Raw genomic sequence first — 21893 nt, 5'->3', positions numbered from 1 at the left:
CACTTAACGTCCCGCTTAATTAGACACCGGCCGACCGGTGTGCTTAATGACGGAGGAGTCCCGATGACGCCAGGACGAGCGCTCCTACTGCCATTCGATCCTCTTTGACGCCCTATCGCCACGTCTGCGTCCCTACGCTATTCTCTTTCTACCGCCCAATTCTCCCTCGACAGGACCACCGACCACAACCGCTCGAAAAACTTTCGCAAACTTTTGCCGCCACTTTTTTCAGCGAACCATTTCCATCTTCTTTCTTTTTCTTCCTTCTACTTATTCTTTACTCGCCCCTTTTGCGCCCACTGTTCTTACCAGTCCGTGCAACTACGTCGTTCTTCGGAGTCGATATCACGATCAGAGAGAAAGAGAGAGAGAGAGAGAGAGAGAGGAGAGAGAGAGAGAGAGAGAGAGAGGAAAGGAAAACGGAAGTGGCTCGTTATCCACTTGTTTAATCCCTTTCTCTTCTTTCGTTTTCTACCGAAATCGCTTATCGCGATATAAAAAAGAAGAGAATCTTTAATTCGAGGATTCGTACGAATCGCACGGAATCGCGGCAGCTTCCGTTACATTACGGCGTGGCGAAAAAATGGAGGATCGAGGAGAAGCAGGCTTTTGGATAACACCGGTTATGCCCGATGGTCGATGGTAGTTTTACGACGAAAGTTGGAATAATCGTACATGTTCCCGCTACCGGGTAACTTTAATATGGCAAGAAGATAAAGTCGAATTCCTCGATGTTGGCGAAATCGTCGGGACGCATTACGCGGCAATCAGGTAACGATAATTTTCGCGTTACGTGACAGCGATTGGCCGGCACTGCTTGCAACTCGACGAACACCCTTTGCTCTTTGCTCTTTTTCGCCGACGAAAGAGCGAAGACTTTTCGGCGTCGAGATTTATTTTGTCACCGTACATTGTTCGTTCTGTTTGCCGTAACAGCCGCGTCCTGGATCGAGCCACGACGGTGCAAACAACGATATCGCGATCGAGATCGCGTAAAATACACGATAAAAAAATCTTAGTTTTCCTCAGTTTAGAGATAGTAGACGAGACATTTGAACTCGATGGACGGAGTAAACACGATCGTGCCTTGGAAAAATTCGCTTGTTTCGTTGTTCGAGAGAGTTGGCGCCCACTGGGATCATTGGCAAGAAGAGGAAGACAGAGAAGAGGAAAATAAGAAATGGTTGGTACATTATAGCGCGGTTACGTAGGAGAAGCGATCGCGTTATCGATGTTACGTTAGCCCAACTTTGCTAGGGCTAACGATAAATTATCGGGATAGTATTAGAAATTGATTACGCACCATTGATTATTCGGCCACGAACGCTGGTACGGTAAATAGTGGTTATTCGGCAATAATTTATCAGAGATTAGTATTAGTTCCGTTGTTCTGGTTTACTCCAGCGACTATCGAACTCGCGCAAGGAAAGCCGGAGCTTCGTCCGAGAGGTTGTTCCTGTTGAGCGGAAGCGATGACCGCGGAGAGAGGGCCGCCTCGGTAAAAAGCATGCACCCTCGTTCGATGCGGATCGAGCACGGCTCTCGGAGCACGCGACGTTTCGCGACGGGGTTTGAACGATCGGCACGCAGGAACGCCGCGGCAACGGTGACCGCGTAGGAAAGAAAACGAGACTTATAGAAATAAATTCAATTGCAAGAATAATTATCGCCGCTTATCCGCGTATAAAGTAGGATATCCTACGGCAGGACTCGTGACAGGTACCAATTACCTTCATAAATGAGAAGCATTCAATTCAATTTTCATAAATAAGAGCTATTCAAATGAGCGGGGTGAGGTGAAGCGGTGGATAAGAGCAAAGAACGAAGAGGAGGAGAAACAGAGAGAAGAAAAAGGAAGATGAGGAAGAAGAGGAAGAAGAAGGGAACGCTGAGGGAAGAAGTAGAAGAAGAAGAAGAAGAAGAAGAAGAGGAAACGAAGAAAGAGATGACGAGGATGACGAAGAAGAAAGGCAATCGGAGGAAGGGAAGGCGTCGAAGAAGCTCGAAGAAGAATCTTGGAAGGGGGGAAGAAGAGAGAATCGGTCGAAGAAGGTGGAGAACGAAGGAGGCGGGCTGGCAGCGAGTTTTGGTGGCGGGGAAGTGATCTAAGCGATGCGACAGCGGGGAGTAAGCTGGATATATTGCCGCCTGAGAGCGCGCTGTTTTCAACCAATTATTTCTACTTGTGGTTGCATGACGGGTACGGGCATGGCCACGGCGGGGTGGGTCGGGGGCGGCAGTGTACGAGAAAGAGGCGAGTTAATGCCATAAATACATCAGCGTTATGGATGCCAGCAATTATATGAGCCCCGACGAGGTGGAGCGCCTCGTTGTGTATACGTATGTATACACCTATATCCTGTATCTGTCTATATACCACACACTTACGTGTATGTATGACATGATCCTTCGGCCCCGGATACCTCGGCCTCACCTTGGTTGCAACTGGTCCGGTTCTCACGTTAAATCGAATCCGCTGCCAATCGAATTATTTTCGTCCATCGGCCGCGTGCTCCTTTCGTCCTACACCTATCCACGATCGTGTTCGAGCTCATCCTCGTCCACGTACTCGATCGCAAATACGCGTAGTATCCGAAGACAACCGGCGTTACGTTTATCCTGCCGATCTGCTATCGGTCAAAGTTTACGCGATGCAGAGATAAAACGATAAGGAACGATACGTCTAACGGAATATAAGCGGAGGATGTACGCGATAGAGGAAATAACTGCTACGTTGTGGCATCGCTGCCTCCCCTATTTCGTAAAATAAGCCACGTATACGCGTATACTTATGTGTTAATATCTCCGACAGCACGCGAATCCGATACGAATTTAAGGCAGCTGTAGGCGGTAAGCGAATACGGATATTTTTGACAATATTGCGAATACGAAACGTGCCGCAACGTCAGACTTCCGATCGTTTTCCCAGCGTGCACCAAGATAAGGCCAGCACGGACGAAAATGAATCGAGTGATTTTATTCGCGGCACAAATCAAGAGATTATTTCCTCCTCGCTGGACCTTGGTTTTGCTTATACGCCGCGCCGTACTTCGTGGTCTTGTGAAATTGAATCGTTGCGTTCGCAGCCTTAAATTATACGTCGTCGCCAACACCCACGCGTATCTACCCCGGGATATTCACGCGCGCGCCAGACTGCTTCCACTCGAGAGTCCCTCGTGTTTTCTGGATTAAAACGTTTGTTTCGACGGGATTGCCCCGGCTCGCGACCTCCTTTATCGCTTTACTCCTCTCTCTTTCCCGGTAACTTTGCATTTTCTTCTGCGCGATGTAACGTGCCTTTAAAACGTTGACCGTGCGTGCGAGGCCGCTTTTAATTTTCAACCAACAACCTCCCGTGCCAGTTCACCCATCCGTCTCTCTGGTTCGTTAACGAAATCTCATCCGCGCCTATACGTATATCTTTTTTTGTTTTTTTTTTTTTTTTCTTTTGCAACAACTATACGCGCGAAATTCATTCGTCGTGTCATCGTACCGTCTCGATCGATCAACGGAAACCAAAGAAACGAACACACCCCTGTACGATGGCTGGATGCGCCGTGTAAACTCGAAAAGAGGAGAGGGGAACGAGCGTCCGAAGGACGTTTATCGATCAATCTTGGCGGAAGTATCCGGTGGAGAACGTAAATCGACTTGGCGCAAAAGCTGAAGCGTCTCGCGAGTGGTTGCGCGCGATTCTCGTGCGAGGAGCCCATAATTCTGGTCCGTCCATCGTGCCAGGCCTCCATCCGCGGAGGCGATTGGCCGTAGCCACGGGTGTTCCCGACGCTTTCTGGCCCTGTACTCCCTCTTTCCGTTCCTCCTTGTCGTTTCCTCCTACCTTGGTTCGCCGTTGCCGCCTGGCGCTCTCCTCCTTCGGCATCCTCGAGATCTCTCTTTTAATTCTTGGGGGCTCAATTAAAATCAGGACCGGCTTTCTTTCTCCCTCGCCAACCCCGCCGTCTTCTTATCGGCATTATCTCCGGGAGGCGTCGTTGCGCTTTTCATTGCGCGCACGGCTAGCTTACCGAACGGTCTCTGTGCTGCTAGATCCACGATTCCGTGGAAACGATTCCGTGCTCTGACCGCGATAACTGCTCTCCAATTAGTGCGAAAACATTTCTCCGCTGCTTTTTTGCCGCCGATGCACGACCAACCACCGAACAGAGAGAATTCAATCTTAACGATCTTAAGAACGAGGATTTCGTGACCTCGGCTAACTCCCATGACCTCCGTCCAGCCGTGTTTCCGTGGAAACGAAAGCCGATCGTTCGTCTGGAAATCGAGCCGAGAACCCGGTAAACGTTCGTCGATGCTTTGGTTACGCGAAACCATATAATAAGTGGAACGTACACGACTGGGAAAATGGATTTCCATCGATATCGTACCAGCCACTTTTACCACGCTGGATTATCCGGTGCAGTAACCGTACCGGTGATACGTTTGTAGAGTATGCGAAACACGGTAAACACCTGCCGTCGTGAAGATATTGGCTCAGGCAACGGGCACGGAAGGTTCTTTTTAAGCAAAGGAGGAACGGACAGCGAGGGCAAACAAAGTATCATCGACAAGATGTACCGGCGGTCGGTGGTGTACTGTAAATCCTAAAGGACCGTCCATTGAACCGGGAGGACCCGGCTATTAGGACCATCACCGGGATGCTAAATGACATCGGTGGAGAGCGCTTAGTCCGGCTAAGGACGACATAAAGTTGCGTGTACGAAAATGAATGTTTGCTGGAATTTATTATTACCGGGCCTGGCTCGTAATTCAAAGGAGGCTGGCGTTATCTTCATCAGACGATGCACCGGCTCGGACCAAACACCGCGTGAGCCCTCGCGATGTCCACGTCGCTCGCATTAGAACCATTCGTTCCTCTCGTCCGCCCATCTATCCGGCCGCTCGTTTCTGTACGACGAAATTTTTCCACGATCACGCGCTGTCGTAGAGTTCTCGTCGCGTAAATCGACCGTTCTCCTCGCCTATTTCAACGTCGACCGCAAGGTCGCATGCGAAATCAACTTCTATCCACGAATTCGAACGATACCTCTCTCTCTCTCTCTCTCTCTCTCTCTCTTTGCCGCTCTCTTTCCCCGTTGCAGGCGTTATAACGTAAAATCGCATTCTTTATCTGATTCTCGACGCGAGGAGAGGCTACCCTAAAGGTATTCCCCGAATCTGTCGATAAGCGAGAAGATGCGACTGGGTTTGGCAGCCGTTTCGTAGAAATACTCAATATTTACGTCGGTGTTCGATCGCCCGTCAGAATCAGGTAAAGCCAGTAGAAAATAAGAGCAACGGAGGGCAAACCGACGTGGGAGTTACCTACGGTAAAAGAGGGCCGGACATCAGGCGAGTACGCCACAGATGCGTCAGTTGGCAAGCTTTCGGGAAGATGGCGCCAAAGGTACGCTGAGATTCCACTTCCGTTTCCTCGTCAGCATCCTTTTTCCTTTCTCGATTCTCGAGGACATCGAGGACGCACGAATCCTACGAGATAAAAGTACGATCGTATACTCGAAGATCAACGAGTACAAGCGAGGAACAAGATGATGCGAGAGTGTAGGAAGAACTTGAAAGGTGGGGACGGAGGGGAGGAGGAGGAGGAGGAGGAGGAGGAGGAGGAGGAGGAGGAGGAGGAGGTGGACGAGGAACGCACGAGGATAGGCATGGAACGGATGGAAGAAAAAGAGCAAAGGAAAAAGGTTGTATGGAGTCGAAGGAGAAAGGGCAGTAGGCGATCGCGAAGAAAGAGAAGAACGAAGGAGTGGAATACGTGGCACGAAGGGACAGCAGGTGCTTTGTCACCGCGCGCGACTAGATCCGGCGAGTTCTGGGGCGCTCCTACCAGATTGCGAGTCGCGCGGCTCGCATCCTCCACACGCGTGCTTTTGTACCAGTGACGTCACTGAAATATGGTTGGCCCTTTCTCGTTTGAGTGGAAACGGCCTGTGCGTAGAACGGGCTACGAACGAAGGCAGGCACGAAGGGGTCGTACGCGATGCAGAACCCGAATGGTCGTTGGTACGGGTCTGCGCGAACTCGCGCGGGCCTATGGCCAGAAAAGACAGGAGGAGGAACGTTTTTGTTTCCCGGTGACATTTATTTGGGTGCAAGGGGACGTGGGCTTCTCGTTTTGCATAAGTCAGGCGTGTTTGTGTGCGAGTAGAGGCACCGTGATATAAATCCTCGCACGAGGAGACTGCCCAGTGGCTACCTCCGTCTTTCTCTTCCCCACCTCCGTCACGTCCTCCTCCGCCTCTTCTTCCGTCTCCATCTTCGTCTCTATCTCTATCTTTTCGTCCCTGGCTCACTTTCTCGCTCTCTTTTCCCCTTACCCTAGCAATGCCACACTGTCGTCTCCCCCTTCGTCCCTCTCCTATCTGCGGCCCCCATCTTCTTCTTCGCTCTCCCTTCTCGCCCTTCGCCACTTGACTGGGCTCGGGCGCACTATGGTGCACCCTGTTCTGCATATAATGCACCGGCCACCGTTCCACCCCTCTTCCTTGCCACCCCTCCATACCGTAGGACTCGCCTCCGCACATGCATGTCCACCAGCGTAACGTTGATGACCCACGAAAGGATCATTACCGAGCCAACGGGCACCTCGATGTTCTCTCTTGCCTCTCTCGCGGGGCTAGCACACGGGATGCTTCGTTTAAATGCCGGCTCGGCTACCGAAAACTAACGAGCCGATAAGCTAGCTTCGGAGCCGTTCTCCAAACACGCGCGCCGCGTTCGCTTTCGTAAATTAGATCGTCCGGGTGCAACGCTCCGCACTAAAACGTCGCTCGGAGACGCTTCAACCCCTGTCCTGTCCTACGTTTCGCCCGTGTTTCCACGACTCTGTCCACCTCTCTCGTAGTCGCTGCACGCGAATTTCGATTACCTCGGTTCCCTCGTATCGACCTTATCGATAATAATCTATTTATAACGTCAACGTTAGCGTCGAGGCACGTTCTTCCAGCGGTCGAGACGCATTCAAAAGATCCGACAACGTAACCCGTCTCGGATACTTTCGCTCTCGACCGGTGCGGTTCCGGCCGCAGTTTTATTTCATTCGTCGTTATAGTTTATCGTGACAACATGCGGAATCTCAGCGCGGCGAGAAAAGACGAGGGAATAGGCGATAGAGGAGGAAGAGAACGGCGGCGAGCAGGAGAAAGAGGGGGCGAAGAAGGCGCCGAGTGGAAAAAGGAACACAGCGACGACAGTTTTGGCCGCGAATAATTCAGACGGGGGAGTCGTTTAAACGTCGGAGCACGTCGCCCGACAGGTGTAGGCATCGATTAGCATAAGGTAACGACGCCAACGAGCACGTAAACACGTCCCGGCCGGGCGATCGATGGATCACGATCGCACCGATCTTTCCAGCGATCATGATTAAAGTGGGTCTTTAGAGTGTTCGACGTAACGGATCGGCCGTTCGTCGTAACAGCGTGTCCGTGAGGAACTCGGTGTATATTCTTGGTCGATCCTTCCCCTCTGTTGTCCCCTTTTCTCCCTCCTCTTCTTCTCTCTCTTCTGCCTTTCTGTTCTCTCGAGCTTCTTTCACCTATACGAGTGAAGCCTGGGTGACCTTGGCTGTGATTAACACCCAAGAAAGTAGAAACACCGGCTCGCATATACGTCGACCCGAGTCGGCGGCAGCAGGTTCAAGGTCATCCCGGAGACGCACGGATAATCGACGTTCGTCTTTTATGCGAATACTCGCGGATCGTCCTCTTCGAGGAAGAAACTGGAATGGACGCGTGAAATGAGTCATTCGGCGAGATCTACGAGGCAAAGGAATTTCGCGCTCGGACTTGTCGCATTTCGTAAACGACGCAGCCGTTACGTCCATCGGACGGAAGTAAAATTCAGGCGAACGAGCGTCCACGCACGATTACCATCGCGACCAACGCGAATCTCCTGCTTCTATGGATTCGATAGATACGCAGTCGTAGATTCAGTTGCAAAACGTGACATGACGTCGTTACGATTTCGCGATGACGATGCTGCACAGGATTTGCGAAAATAGGTTTAACGATAGTTAAATCTGTAATATACGTATTCAAGCGTTAGGACAAACAGCGTTTTAGTACCTCTCGCGGCAGGTTGGTATGTTTAAAATTACGAAGAGGGTGTAGAGTTCAACCCTCCAAAATCAAATAAATTCAGGTAAGATCGGATCGACGGCGTATTATTTGAACATTGTTCCCCCGTGAAAGATAGTGTTCGATCGTTAAAAAGGTGAAATACCGTAACGTTGGCAGCACGACATTTTAAAGACACTCGTTCGCGCCGCATCCGATCGGTACTCGTTCGACTTGATCCGATCGTATTTCGAACGAAATTGGATGGTTGGATTATAGGAAAAGTTTACGTAGTCCGTGGTATAATAGCTCGTTACCGAGTCTGATTGTAAACCGGCGATGTTAATGGGGATAGCAATTTTTCCCTGAGGCTGTAGCCAAGCGCAGCACTCTCGTTCGTACTACTCTCGTTGTCGTCGGCGTAGCTGCTACCTGGCTCGAACTCACGCGTGTACGGCAAAAGGAGCACGGACAGCCCTTATAAGGGTTGTCACCGTGGTTGCCGGTATAGGATAATAAGATACTACCTCCTTGCTTCTGGATCCCGGACAACGGGCGGAGGCCGTACAGATCGTGACCGTTCTGCCTGCAGAAGACGCACACTCGTGCTCCGACTGCTGTCTGTCTTTCTTCGACGCGTTGCAACGCGTGCCTCGGCTGCCGAAAATCTTCCTTTACGGGGAAAATTCCAACGCCACGTCGTTAACCGTGATAATCCGCGAGATTTTTCCAGTTGGCGTAACATCGAATTCGTTAGAATCGCGATACGGATACGGGGTGGCGTACAAAGTCCCGAGAGCGACCTAAACCGATACGTTACTGTACACACGTGGAGCACACGTATAAGGTGGTGGTCGAGCATCGAAGTTCACGAGGATCGGACGCACTAGGGTCCCGCAGATCGTATCTGCCGAGCGAGTTTACGTAGAAATCCGCGTTCTACCGACGAGCCGGACTAACCTAACTTAACCGCTCTCGAACAGTCAGCCCCTTCGGCTTCTGGTATCGCACTACGAATCGTCTGCTGAATCTTTGGCGCATATATTATCGAACACAGAGACTGTCGCGGAACGTTCCCCGCTAGGAACCGTGGAATTGTCTCGGGCGACGATTATCGACTTCGTGTGGCGAAGACTTACCACGGCCAAGGATGCTAAATTGGCCCTAATTCGAATCCAAAGATATTCCACTTACCCTCGTGGTCGTAAACTTTATACGAAATTCTACGTCAAATATGATCCCGTTGGTTCTCACGGCTTTTTAAAATCGAACTTCCAATTATAGTATAATAGGTTTCTCCTGTTCCCGTTCCTTTAATATTTTTTTTCCCCCCCGCAACATGGATCGAAGATGCATCGATCGTAAAGTCGAGGAGATCGCGAATACGAAACGCATTCTTCCGTTGCTGCCCGTCTCTTACCCGAAAGCCGTGACGTTTATGGGCCCATATGGTGGTCGCTCGAAGCAAGCTGATCGGTTCATAAAGCATCCGACCGCGATTCTCTGGTAGTCACAAATCAACTCAACTGGATCGTTTGGGCCCAGTGTTTCAGCGGTCTGTGGTGTAACCAGGCTATATCTGTCGGAATGTACCTATGGTCTCGCGCTACTTCACCAAGACAAACGAACGCTCTCAGATAGATACGAATGAACGGTCCCAGAGACAACACCGAACCTTCGTCTTCTTCGTGGTCTCTCGTAACGGACGAGCCGCGGTGTGATACACGTAAAGCGACGCCCTTAAATCACCACGGACCCGAACGCCACATCCTTCCTTCCCTTTCCCTCCCCAGCCCCCTGTTCCCCTTTCCCTGACCGCCCCAAACCCTTCTCCTCATTTCCTTCCCTGGCGACTCCGAAGAAGGCTCACCACGTTGGCCACGTAGAGAACCTTCGGCCTTAAAAGAAAGATGGATTTATAAGGGCCCAACGGCAGGCCACGCACAGTTTCGGCGATTCCTGCTCGCTTCCACTAGCGACTCGCGTTCTCATTCGTCCGACAATTAGGTATAGGACGTACGCAGCGAAAGGCTGCGAGGATGATCAACGGGACAGAGACAAGGGCAGTGACTGTTTCGACGTAATTTTGTCTGTACAAATTTTTGGCAAGTCGGAGTAACGTCGATTTTTATTAATCTATTCGTTTCGTTACATAGGTAGGCAATTATCAAAGTTCGATTTACCAGCGATTTTCATAAGTGCACTTATGTAACGTAAACAGTCAGCGATACAGCGTTATCCCTACTGTCGAGTCTCGTTTATCAGGCATAATCACTCAGACCTGATTCCTTTACCTAATCGCCTTTTCGGCTCTTTATTACTCGTACATCTATCGTTATCGGCTATCGGTTACTTCCGATCTTTCCTAGAATCGATACGATATCTAGCAGTCTTACTATCGGATAAACCCAGACGAAGCTAGCCGGTATGTTTTTCATTTAAAAGGATGCCAATGGTTTCACTCGTATCGACGTGGGTATATACGGTGAAAGATGTAATCGCCGAGAACGGGCAAGATCGATACGATATAGAGCAAATATGACGGCGCGTTAACTGGGAACGCCGGGAGGAAGATTTTCCGATGACATCCCCCTTGGGAGCAGCAAATGCCTCCGCGTCCCCTCTGTGTTCTTTATCACCGTCCCGGAATGCTTGATAACGTTTGATTTGTTTCAATCGTAAATATCAAGACCACGCAATATGGCTCCCTCTTTGTGGGAGGGGAGGGATCGCGTAGGTGGTGTCGATGCAGACTCGCGTAGCCAGGACGTACGCGCTGGCATGCACGAGACACTGCGTCCTAGGCGAGTGCAATAATCGCGTTGCTCGCGTTACCGCTAGAATGATTATTAAACGGTGGCGTGACTCCACGAACCACCGAGGCAACCGGTTTAAACCATCGTCGCTTTTGTGCCCGAATCCACGATTACCCAGTAATTTACACCGCGCGATTCGTCCATTCGTTCGTAATATACGAAAAGCAATCCGTAGGATGAAAAGTTTCCACGTATTGGTGTGGCCGTGGTCGTCGAAGCGAGAGCTTCGACACGTGGTCTTAAATCGCGGAGATACGACGACGCCCGGTGAAGCGAGTCGATGTGGGGAGTAAAGATCGTGGAGTCGCGAACTTGCTATACACGCACGAATGCGCGCATCGTGGTTTTTCAATCGGGTTTCGGCGTATCCTTTAATTCGTCGCTCGAGGATAACACCCCTTCCTACTCTTCGCCACGGTCGTCCGGCCGTGTGCTCGCTCGTACGTGCATCTACGCACACGCGAGCGAGCGCCACGTTTCTGCATTTGCATTCCCGACGCAAGAGCTGCGCGCACGCCGCCAAGACAGGAGGCATCGAATGTTTAATTCAAGATACGTGAGAGTGTCGAGCCCGAGCGAGAGACTGTGAGAGAGAAAGAAGGAGAGCACGGAAGAACAAGACTGCTGCACCGACAGCGTGAGAGAGAGAGAGAGAGAGAGAGAGAGAGAGAGAGAGACTCTGCGGTATAGGGGTAAGGGCGAAGAGCTACAGAAGTTGCGTGCGTATAAGCGAGTCCTAGAGAGTGTGAGAGAGAGAGAGAGAGAGAGAGTGCGAGTGAGAACGAGAGAGAGGCGAGCAAGGAAAGGGAATGGGAAGGAAAGAGAACCGAAAGCGTAGGGTAGCAATTGATGGGACAGGGTGGCGCGTTTGTTGAGCTAATTACTGTAAGGCGAGGCGCTTACGCGCGCCGCTACATACAAACGGCATTAAAGGTGGTGGCCATCAATCCCCGTGGGTCCCCTTTTCCAGTCCTGGCAACTCGCCTCCTCCTATCCTCCGTCGTCTTCCCTACGCGGTGTCTCTCTGTCTCCGGCAACGTCCTTCTCGCAGGCCACGCGGCCCTTCCACGCGATACGGGATTCGTGGTATTAATTGGCGCGATCCTCCGTCCTGGCGATCGTTTCGAAATTTCACGGCTAAAAGAGAAGAACCGACGACCGGTTGTCCGCTGGAAGAAGGAACGGCCGTCGAAAGGAGCGCGGGTGTCGAAACGCTCGACGACCGGGGGCGTTCGGTCATCCAGGTTCGCCAAAGCACAACACGAGGAGTAGGTACCTGCTATGAGAGTCTTGGTGCGACGGTGTGACGCGACATAAATAATCGCAGCCGATAATTAAGATGGCGTTTCGGCGCTTGTGCGTGTACGGGCCGACACCCGCTGTCTCTTCGCGACGTGGCATCGAGCTCACGCGTGTAGACACGCGAGGCCGTGTCCGAGCCATCCAGGGAAAATATATCGTCCGCCCTCGGCCCATTCCGCCTCGATCCTCTACACTCGCTTCGTTCGTCGTTTCGCGGGATAGAATGCCAGCGAATCCTCGCGAACTCTGGGACACCGAATATCGTAACGGGTAAGGGTCCTCTCTTCTCTCTCGGTTCTTTCTTTAGCAACGAACAAAAAAAAGGAGAGTGGGGGGGGGGGGACGAGGGGAGAAAGGAAGACGACGAGGAAACAGAAGGAGAGAAGAGAAGAAGAGGAGAGGCGAAGCGAGACCGTCGAGTGCCGTATGCGAGAGCTCTGCTGTCACGGTAGAAAGTATTGCGTGGATTCATCTGGATAAACCTTGGTACGATCAATCACCTCGCGATTAACCGAACTGCCTACGAAATTGAACTCGAACAGCGTAATTTATAGCGCTTTTTTCGGGATAAGATAAGACGTGGCGGCTGGTGACACGGCCGCTCTACACCGACAAAATCTCCTCGCTTTTCGAACGCGGAGAAGCCGCTTTCGACGAACTGACCGACCAATCACGGCCACGGCCAATCACGATTAATCACCACGATCGTTCGATGACTATCGGCATCCATAAAGTCGCAGCTAACGCAGCTAACCGTTGAAGGTTATTAACTGTCTAAATAAATGACGCGGTGAAGCGACATCGCGAGGGGAATCTCCGGCTGGCAGTGACATAAGTTGCCGAGTGTAATTAGGGGAATAAAGTCCGCGGAATTTCGCGAGCCACGCTGCCCGGCTAAGATCGTAAAGAGGACGAGTGTTCTGGCGTAATCCGAGGCCCGCAGACTCGTTGCGAGAAGGGGCTGCTGCTGCTGCAGAAACGACGAGGACGCGTTGGGGAATGAAGGTGGGGGGCGTCTCGGTGCCGACGTCGTCGTGCCAACCCCACGGGGCGCCAGGCTCGTTATATCTTCATTAAGCGGTGTACCTAACCATCCTGTCGCGACTTCTTAGCACTTTGCAGTTCACACTAATTTCGCGTTACTTTTTCTTTCTACGTATCGGTTTCCTTGTTCCCCGTGATAAACTCGCTATAAAGATGCCCGAAAGACAGCCACGCAGACCTCGTACATTCCCTTTTCGCGCTAGTTTTTACGATTCTTTGCCCGCGTAGACTCGATTCCTTACGGGTCTCTTTATATCTGCTAGCTTTTCGAACATCGTACGGAACGTTAGCCGTTAGCCGCGAACGGTGGACGAGAAGAGCGACGCAGCTTAAAGACTCGCGAGAACGAACTCGCAACGTGTACTAAGTTTCCAAAGATTAACTCAAAGTTACGTGACCGAGTAAACGACGCTCTGGCTAATGCCATACTCGCTTAAAGCAGAATATATATGTACGTACGTTCCGAAATTTGTAGGGGAGGCCGTTATAAGGACACCGCGTGTACCCTGTCAGAGTTATACTCGGACAGAAATAAAGTTAATACGCGTATAAATCGCCTCTGCATTAGCCGTAGGTTTACCAATAGCTGTAACGCGAATCGCGCCGCGATCACACGGTGGTTTCGATAAGCTCTGGTTCGGTCGTTGAATCGATTTAGACGCGGGTCTCGCGGCGAGAGAAGCGGCGCGAGTTTCGCAAGATTTAAGCGCGATCCTTTGTCCGAAGAGTAACGCCCGCGAATTTCGTGCTCGTGTGTCGGAGTAGGCCGTAGGATCGCCATCGGCAAGGAAATTCCAAGTCCCCGAATCGCCGTAAGATCGGGACACGTCGTTATGGGTCCGCGCGCTCTTTCCTCTTCTCCTTGTCCACCCCGGGCCTCTCCCTCACGGTTTGTGTTTCTCAAGCAGGGGACAGAGGCAGCAGAGCAGCATCGGCATCGGCATCAGCATCGGCATCGGCATCGGTATCGGGGCGGAGGGCCCGGTCCACGGGCAGAAGGAGGACGCGGTCGTAAATATTCGGGCGCCAAATAATGCCGGTTCCGAGCGAGAGCAAGCGACCACGACTGCTGCTCGACCCGTAATGAAGGACATCCTCGTTAATTAGTCAATAAATTATCCTTCGCGCTCACGACGCCCGTGCTCTCTCTCCTCTCTCCGTCTTTCCAGCTCGGTCTCGTCCTTTTTGCCCAGGAGAACTCAAGGGCCGCATACTTTACGACACCTATCTCGCGCGACAGCACGATGCATTTCTCACAATCAGGACCCTCGAAGACGGAAACGCGTCTTGTAAGACGATCCACGAGGTGGTCCGTCGCTGGCTTTCAGCCACGATGAATTTTTCAACGACCGTTTCGTCTCGTTTCGTTCCATTCCCTTCTCTCTCCTTCCCTCTTCCTCTTTCTCTCTCTTTCGTACGCCTCGGTACTTTCGTCCGCTCTTGTCCGCGTTCCCGATATCGTGTAAAGCAAAGACGCGAAACAGTACGATTAGTCGCGAGGGACCGACCGCTCTTCGTAAATTCGTTCGTCACGTTTGTCTTTATTTCTAACGAACGATGGCACGGTATACGTCTACTTCGGTTACACGAGTATGACGAAGCGAAACGTAATACAATGACGACAACTCGCAAACTTACGTACTTGCTGCGTACCGGCGCGTCGAGGAATCCGAGAAATCAGCAGGTGGACTCGAACGATTCTCGTAATATCTCGACGCTAGGGACATAAAGATTCGGTCGTGTACGCGTCCAAAGTACGTACCGTGCCACGTGACCGTACATCACTTTAACTATTTCCTGGCACGGTACAGGCCTACCGGTTCGCACGATCACGAACAACGAGAAGCAACGCCGATACCACCAACGTCCAGTGCGCTATGTTCGCCGCTGCTGACGATCCGCGGGATGTATATTCGAACGACGGTTGCGGCGCTTTTAATTCGACTCGTCGCAGTCTCGTCGAACCTTAAAAATCCCGACCACGTAATCGTTCGCGTGGTTAGGAGTTGGAAAAGCGTCGCTGTGCACATCCAAGAGATGCGCGCGAAGCTCTTTCGCGAAATTCGTCTGGAACGGCTCCGGGTTGTCTTCTTGGCAAACGTCGCATTCGTAGATCGTCTTGCCCGGATGCAAGTTCGTGGACAACACGTGTTTCCTCAGGTTTTCCTGCAACAAACACCATTACTATCAGCCTTGTTGTTATTCAGAGGTATGTAACTCTTTGGTGTACGATTCAATTACGAGTAGTTTGTAGGTGACGATACTCTTTTAGTATCGTAACTGAAGGAAGATCGCGAGCTTATCTATATATCTATATATCATAGTCGTTTATTAAATTGATCAGTGATAGTGCAGCGAGCTTTTTTGATGCAGAAAATTACGATTTCTTCTGAATGACACTGACGCGTTTAATCCGAGAAGGGACGGTATTTCAGGATAACGCGATAGCAAAGTGACAAGGTATATAATAATTAAACTTCACCAGTTCATTCTGTGAATAGAAACAAGAAAAGAAATATTGTACGAGCGTACGTTTGCAAACGCTTTGTAAAAGACTTATAAAAGAAATACGAAACCTGAAGACAATCGACGAATAGTATGATGAAAGATGGTTCGGTCGGGGAGGTTGCATCGTTTGGACCGCGAGATCGTCGCATCTTACGCTATTGATAGACATCGTAGAAGAATTGATTCGAGACAAGAACTGACAGAAAGTATTCGACGATGAGAAGCAAAATAAGCATCGAATTCGCAGAGTGACGCAAACATCTAACTCGAATCGATTAGTTTCCGCATTTCTTGCGTAACCTTTTTACAAAGCGTTTATAGTCTTACGTTTGCATAATGTTTCTTTCCTGTTTCTATTCATAAAGCAAACTACCGAAATTCGATCGTTTAAAACCTCCTTCGACCAACGGACGAACATCTGTCCGTGTTATCCACTGAAAACTACAATCAGTATCTTATTTGGCACATATCGTAGTTTCCCTGTATCGCGTGTCTTATGGTCGTATGCATCTTAAATGTCCCACGAATGCATAAAAATCCGCGTTCTATCTATAATAAGCGCGGATGCTTTTCGTAGCCACTGCATAATGCAACGAGGATCCAAAAGACGCGTGAAACTGACAACTAGCGAAACTAGATCGCAACAAATCGAACCGAAGATGCACGCAGAATGCAAAGGGAGAGGCAAGGCAAAACGACGAATCGCTTCACGATGTCACCGTAGCGGGAAAGATTGGCGCGGGATTAAACAGCATGGTCGGATAGGTGAACAGCGTGAACACGCGCGACATTCGGGAAGTCGAGGACGTTGGTGATGGAGTCAGAGTGTGGATTCGGTGTCGAGGAACGTTCGGGACGATCTTTCGCTGGTATCGGTCGACGGTGAATACCTGCGACCAGAATCGGTCTGCGGCAAACCGGACGCGTTCATTGGCTATGCCATGGAGCATTTAAAGGCGCTTTACCCTCTCGAGCTAAGTAGCTGGCCGTAGTCGTAAACATCTTCCTACCAGGCGGGCTTATACGAGCCGTTGATGGCAACGGCAACATCAAATTTAATTTCCCATAAGTAAATCTTTCTGCACGAGCAGCGCTCCGTGACGGTCTCTCGGATAAAGACCCGTTCACACCGTCATGGGCGGTCGTGCACCTCCGCGCGAAACGCTTTCTACAAGCCCGCGGAAAGTGTGCGCCGTCACGCAAATCGCTAGTATACGCTTTTCATTAATCCGATCGATTCCGATTCCTTCGGATATAATTTTCTGTTGCATCGAGACCGTACACGCTCGTCTGTATGTTACCGGCCGTAGAATACCCCGTTTTACGAGGCTTCGTTCTAGGATTTCAAATCGCCGCGCTTTATCTTCCTTCTTCTTTATTTCTTTCGGGATTCCAGCCGGTTCGGGGTCATATTAATTTCCTTCTACCTGTAGACTACTGTATCGTAACTCGAACGTAAATGTTTCTCCTAACGTATGTATATATGTATATATACGTATATACGTAGACATATACATAACGCATATATAAATATATATATATATATTTATACGTATGTAATACTTCTATGGGAATTATCGAATATACAGGAAGGAAGAAAGAAAAAAAGAAACGTTCGATATTCTGTTGGCCGGCCGCTGACCGAGGAGGATTGTAAAATTGTAAGCGCAAACTGCCGGGATCTTTAACCCAGATCAAGATTTTATCGATGAGATATCCAATGGATGCGCGTTTCCACTTTTTACTCGATAACTAATAAATTCCGGCCAACGTTTATCCCGTTGCGTATCCCAGCCCGTCCGAAACCATCCCTTCAGGTAAATTTCCACCCAAGATACCGAATAAATCGATCGTATCGCTTCCATTCGATCGCCTACCGCAAACGCCCGATCGGTGGGAATTATTAAATCTTTATTATTTCGACTCGCCATTACTTACCGTGGGGCGGGGGCCAAGTCGGCAAGAAAATTGAAGAGGCAGATAAAAAACGATGGCAGTCGGGAGGAGATGAGAGGAGATGCGTGGAAACGCGTAGCGAATCCTAAACCAACCAATGCCTTCGAGAATTATCATTAACGCTACCACCACGTTGTTAGGCAGAGCTACAGTATCTCGGACAAGGCGAAATGTAATTTTTCCTAATGATATCACGAATTAAGCAAAAAAAAAAAAAAAAAAGAACACAGCGATTAAAAATTCACTCGTTTCTTCTCGCGATTGCTTCTTTTTTCCTTCGTCTGTACGAGTAACAATTTCGTTCGTGTTTTCTTCAAATAGTTGAAATTAATATTATTATTAATTTCGTATAAAACCCATCGAATCGAGAAGCGTCTCGTTCGATCCATTTGTTTACCTCTCGATAAAACATCTTTCACTGTCGATCGAAAAGGGTTAAAGTATCGATCTGCTTCGTTTCTTCCGTACGAACGAATCGCTTCCTGACCAAGATTTTCTATAATTCCAATTAAAAGTCGATAAACGCCACCTAAGTCCGGTCACGTCGTCGATACGACCGATTAAAAAACGAAAGAGCCATAGATAAAAGAATCGTTGTATCGAAGGAGATGGAGTATCCTGGTGACGAGTTAACTCGTTCTTCCGCGGGTTAACAGCTTGAAATCTCAGCAAATAAACATCGTACTCGATATCGTCCGCGAGCTAAATCGATTCTTACATCCTCGTCCCGATTTTTCATCTCGTGGCTGACGTACGAACTCGAATCCGATCGGGTACGAATTTAATCGTTCGTTCGATTGCCGATCGTAATCGTAATATTACGATACCGGCGAAACGGCCGACCGATCTTATCCCCGGAAGAACGAAAACGAGCAAAACGAGCCCAGAAGCTGCCACGTCTTCCGTACAGTTACATACGACTCGATACAATTCAGAAGTGCCTACCTGCTGTATCATTATCGATGCAAGACGTACACCGTTCGCAATTCTCCGTGCCGCGAGATTACCTTGGCTCAAGTTATCCCAGGCTGAGAGCCACTGGAATGAGTTTATGTCGCTATCAAAGAGACACGGAGCCCTCGTATGCGAGTCGCATCCTAACTAAAGCTTCAAAGGGCATTAGCATACCGGCCGCTCGGTATGACTGGGCCGTGCGTGTGTGGGCATCCAGTGAGCACAATTAACTCGTTATCTTATCGCGCCTCGGTGGCGGCAGAGGCGGCGGCATGGTCCAAACGTTAAGGTGTACTTTGCTTAATTTACGCCGCAGAGTCACCGCGGCTACAAAAATTGAACTGCGAGTCAACCTTTCTACCGTGTACAGCCGTAACAGTCGGCAATACGAGACCGATCTTTCCGTTTCGATTCGACCCGCGTTCGAAAGGGGTTGTCGCAGCAAGGATGCAGCTGCAACGAGTAACCGTAAAATCTGAGATTTCATATTGCAAACGTTATTCGAGCCGATCGGAAGTCACATCGATCGAGTCGGCAAATTGAAAAATACGGGAGAACGATGATATCGCAAACGTTGTTTCATAGATCTACTTTCAAGTTTACCATTGCTCGTGTACTTTTTTTTTGGTATCGCCACTAGTGAATTTATGGAAGTATATCGTATGGAATTAAGAAATTAATCGAAAGTGGAATTTGGCCAGTTTGGTTACCGAGAGGCTGATTTATGAGTCGATATGGAAAATATTTGCTCGTTACTTTCCATCGATATTACACCGTACCAATGCCCCGTGACTTTCTTCTTTAGACTAATTATTGCATTTATAGAAGCTGGCCTATGGCCGCGGAACAACTAATTCTGATTGCACCTTGTCTCACGCTACTCGCAAATCTCCAACGCTTTGCGTCTCCTACGATTTTTCAAATTTCCTTTTCGCAAATCAGAGCTACATCTTACGAATCGATATATTTCGCAAAAAGTGTATCGTATACGTGGACTTTCGTTACGTTTCGTGCAATTTTCTGCTCTACGATACTTTGAGTTTAATCACGTGGCTTTATTTACCTCGATTAACTCGACACGATGCTCGCAGTATAGATCCTTAGCAACTGGTTCGACTTACCAAGTTGTTGCTGGCGTACGGACAATGACGACACTTGTATGGCTTTGTGCCCGTGTGGAGACGCACGTGCCGCTGCAAATGAGAAGCGAGCTTCGTTTTAAAAGCGCAACCACTGTAGGGACATGCGCGAAGTTCTGATTTCGCCGCGTTCCCTGCTTCTTCGTGCCGAGTGCAGTGTCTGCAACAAAGAATTCGCAAGTCATGTTTACACGACCCACTCTCGGTTACGCATTCCAGCTTATCGACTTTGACGAACCCGGGCTACGCTACTCAGCGTACTAAAATTTACGTCTACAGCTACGATCGAATCTACGTGTAAATTTAAATGCGAATGTACGTGCGAATTTGTTTGATGTTAAACGCGAACGCGAGACGATCGATGGGAGCTGGTTGGCATTCGGCGTTCGAAACGTAGTTTATCGGTAGTCGACTTTTTCTCTCGCGTCTCGCGTTCCATCGGAGCAGAGGGCAAGAAGGAAGGACACGCAGTTGGGAAAAAACGCGGTACCATCGACGAGTTCATCGTCGTATCAGGGCCGGTGATTATGAACGATGCGATATGCGTGCGCGATATTGCGAGGGAGCCATTGGCCATGGTTACGTGTATATCAGGTTCGAAATGCGTGACACGTTTAATTAAAATCCTCTGTGATTTACTCCGCCGCACAGAGCGAGGCCGAAAGAGAGGGAGAAAGATCGGCGCTGGGAGAAAGAAGGAAAGGTGACAGTACAGGACAGCGACGAAAAAAGAGAACGAAAGGAAAACGTGGAAAGGGGAAGAACAGGGTATGGAAAGAGCGAAAGAGAGGGAGAGCAGGACGCAGCTAGAGAGACGAGAGTTTAGGGGGAGGTAGAGCGTAGAGAAGGCGCAGGTGGGAGAGAAAGAGAGACCCGTGACACTCTGTGGCTGCGTTGAGTTCGACTCACGTAGTAAGTACTCAATTCGCGATGAAATATCGCGCCGACCATCGCCATGCGGACGATCATAACGGGTTGCCCGCACTTGGCCGACTGCTGCACGCAACTTCCGCTTTCGTCGCTCTTTCCCTCTCTGTCTCGTTCTCTCTTTCTCGTTTCGCTTTTCGCCCCTTTCGTTTCTCTCTTCGTACTCTCTGTTTCCTCCCCTTTTTCCTCTCTGGCCATTCGTTTGGCAAAAGAGAAAAAGCGCAAAACAGTTGAAACGAACAACGAATCAAACGAGATGAAATTTATTAGAGGTCTTGCCCGATACAATGTCCTTAATAAGACTTAATTTAAATCGAATCGCTGGCGTTCGTGCGTAATCTACGAGGCGCACGCATCGCATATTTCCCGGTGCTAGTGTCCAACCACCTGTCTGCTCGGACAACTAAGAATCAATCGATTAATCCGATTAAAACGCGCGTACGTAGGATACCGGCGTACGTTCGTCGAATAATTAGCGTTTCGCTCTGCCGCGCCCCTTTCGCTCGCTTTCCCTCGAATCTTTTCAGTTATCCGAGAATTTGTTCGATTCGAAGAAGATGCGAAGCGATCGTCGTTGATACGCCTGACCTGCGGTCCGAACGTTGTACCAAAGATTCTGTTAACGCTTCAAATTTTTCATTATCGGAAAATTTATTCAATTCGAAAGAAACAGGCGGGAATCGTTACCGATCTATGCCCGATCTTTCGTCCGAACTTTGCGGCAAAAGTTTTCCCAAACGAAACATTGAAATACAGAAAGTTTCAGCTGAATTTAAGGTGAGTTCGAGAGAGAAAAAATTCGGCAGAGTTCCATCATCGGATCTGAACATAGTCGCGGGATGTGTCGTAAGTTTGCTCGTAGCTTCGATTATAAAATAAATACGATGCATCAGCGCGAATGGAAAATTGCATGGAAAAGAGGAAAGGTGCGCCACGAAACGTGTACGGACTTGCGGTATAGATAAAATAAATTGTATCGATAATATTGCACGATAATATATTCGAGATTCCTGAATCGTGTGGCGACCGAGGGATCACGTGCGCGTACCAAGTGGCGCGTCTTCGGGCTCAAAGTACTACTACGCCCATAGCAATTAATTTTCTACTTCCGCAAAGACATCGATCACGCGTCGTACATACGCGATCCACGAGCACGACGAACAAGACGGAGGTTT

The 21893-nt window shown here is 49.6% G+C and overlaps 1 protein-coding gene across 1 annotated transcript in view; it reads right to left on the bottom strand.

Annotated features, from left to right (window-relative positions):
• Positions 1 to 10199: 10199 nt before the first annotated feature.
• Positions 10200 to 21893, bottom strand: part of LOC117216310 (zinc finger protein 808) — a 40622-nt gene continuing 28928 nt past the window's right edge. Inside the window, exons 8-9 of the mRNA XM_033462923.1 lie at positions 19774 to 19951; positions 10200 to 15400 (exon numbers count right to left, since the gene is read on the bottom strand). Of these exons, the coding sequence (XP_033318814.1) occupies positions 15170 to 15400; positions 19774 to 19951 (409 nt within the window). The 3' untranslated portion in view covers positions 10200 to 15169. The remainder of the gene's footprint in view (positions 15401 to 19773; positions 19952 to 21893) is intronic.

Source organism: Bombus bifarius, unplaced genomic scaffold (genome assembly GCF_011952205.1).
Source record: "Bombus bifarius isolate JDL3187 unplaced genomic scaffold, Bbif_JDL3187 scf7180000010271, whole genome shotgun sequence".
NCBI classification, from domain to species: domain Eukaryota; kingdom Metazoa; phylum Arthropoda; class Insecta; order Hymenoptera; family Apidae; genus Bombus; species Bombus bifarius.
The sequence above is the reverse complement of the archived record's forward strand: the minus strand, read 5'-3'. Positions and strand labels throughout refer to the sequence as shown.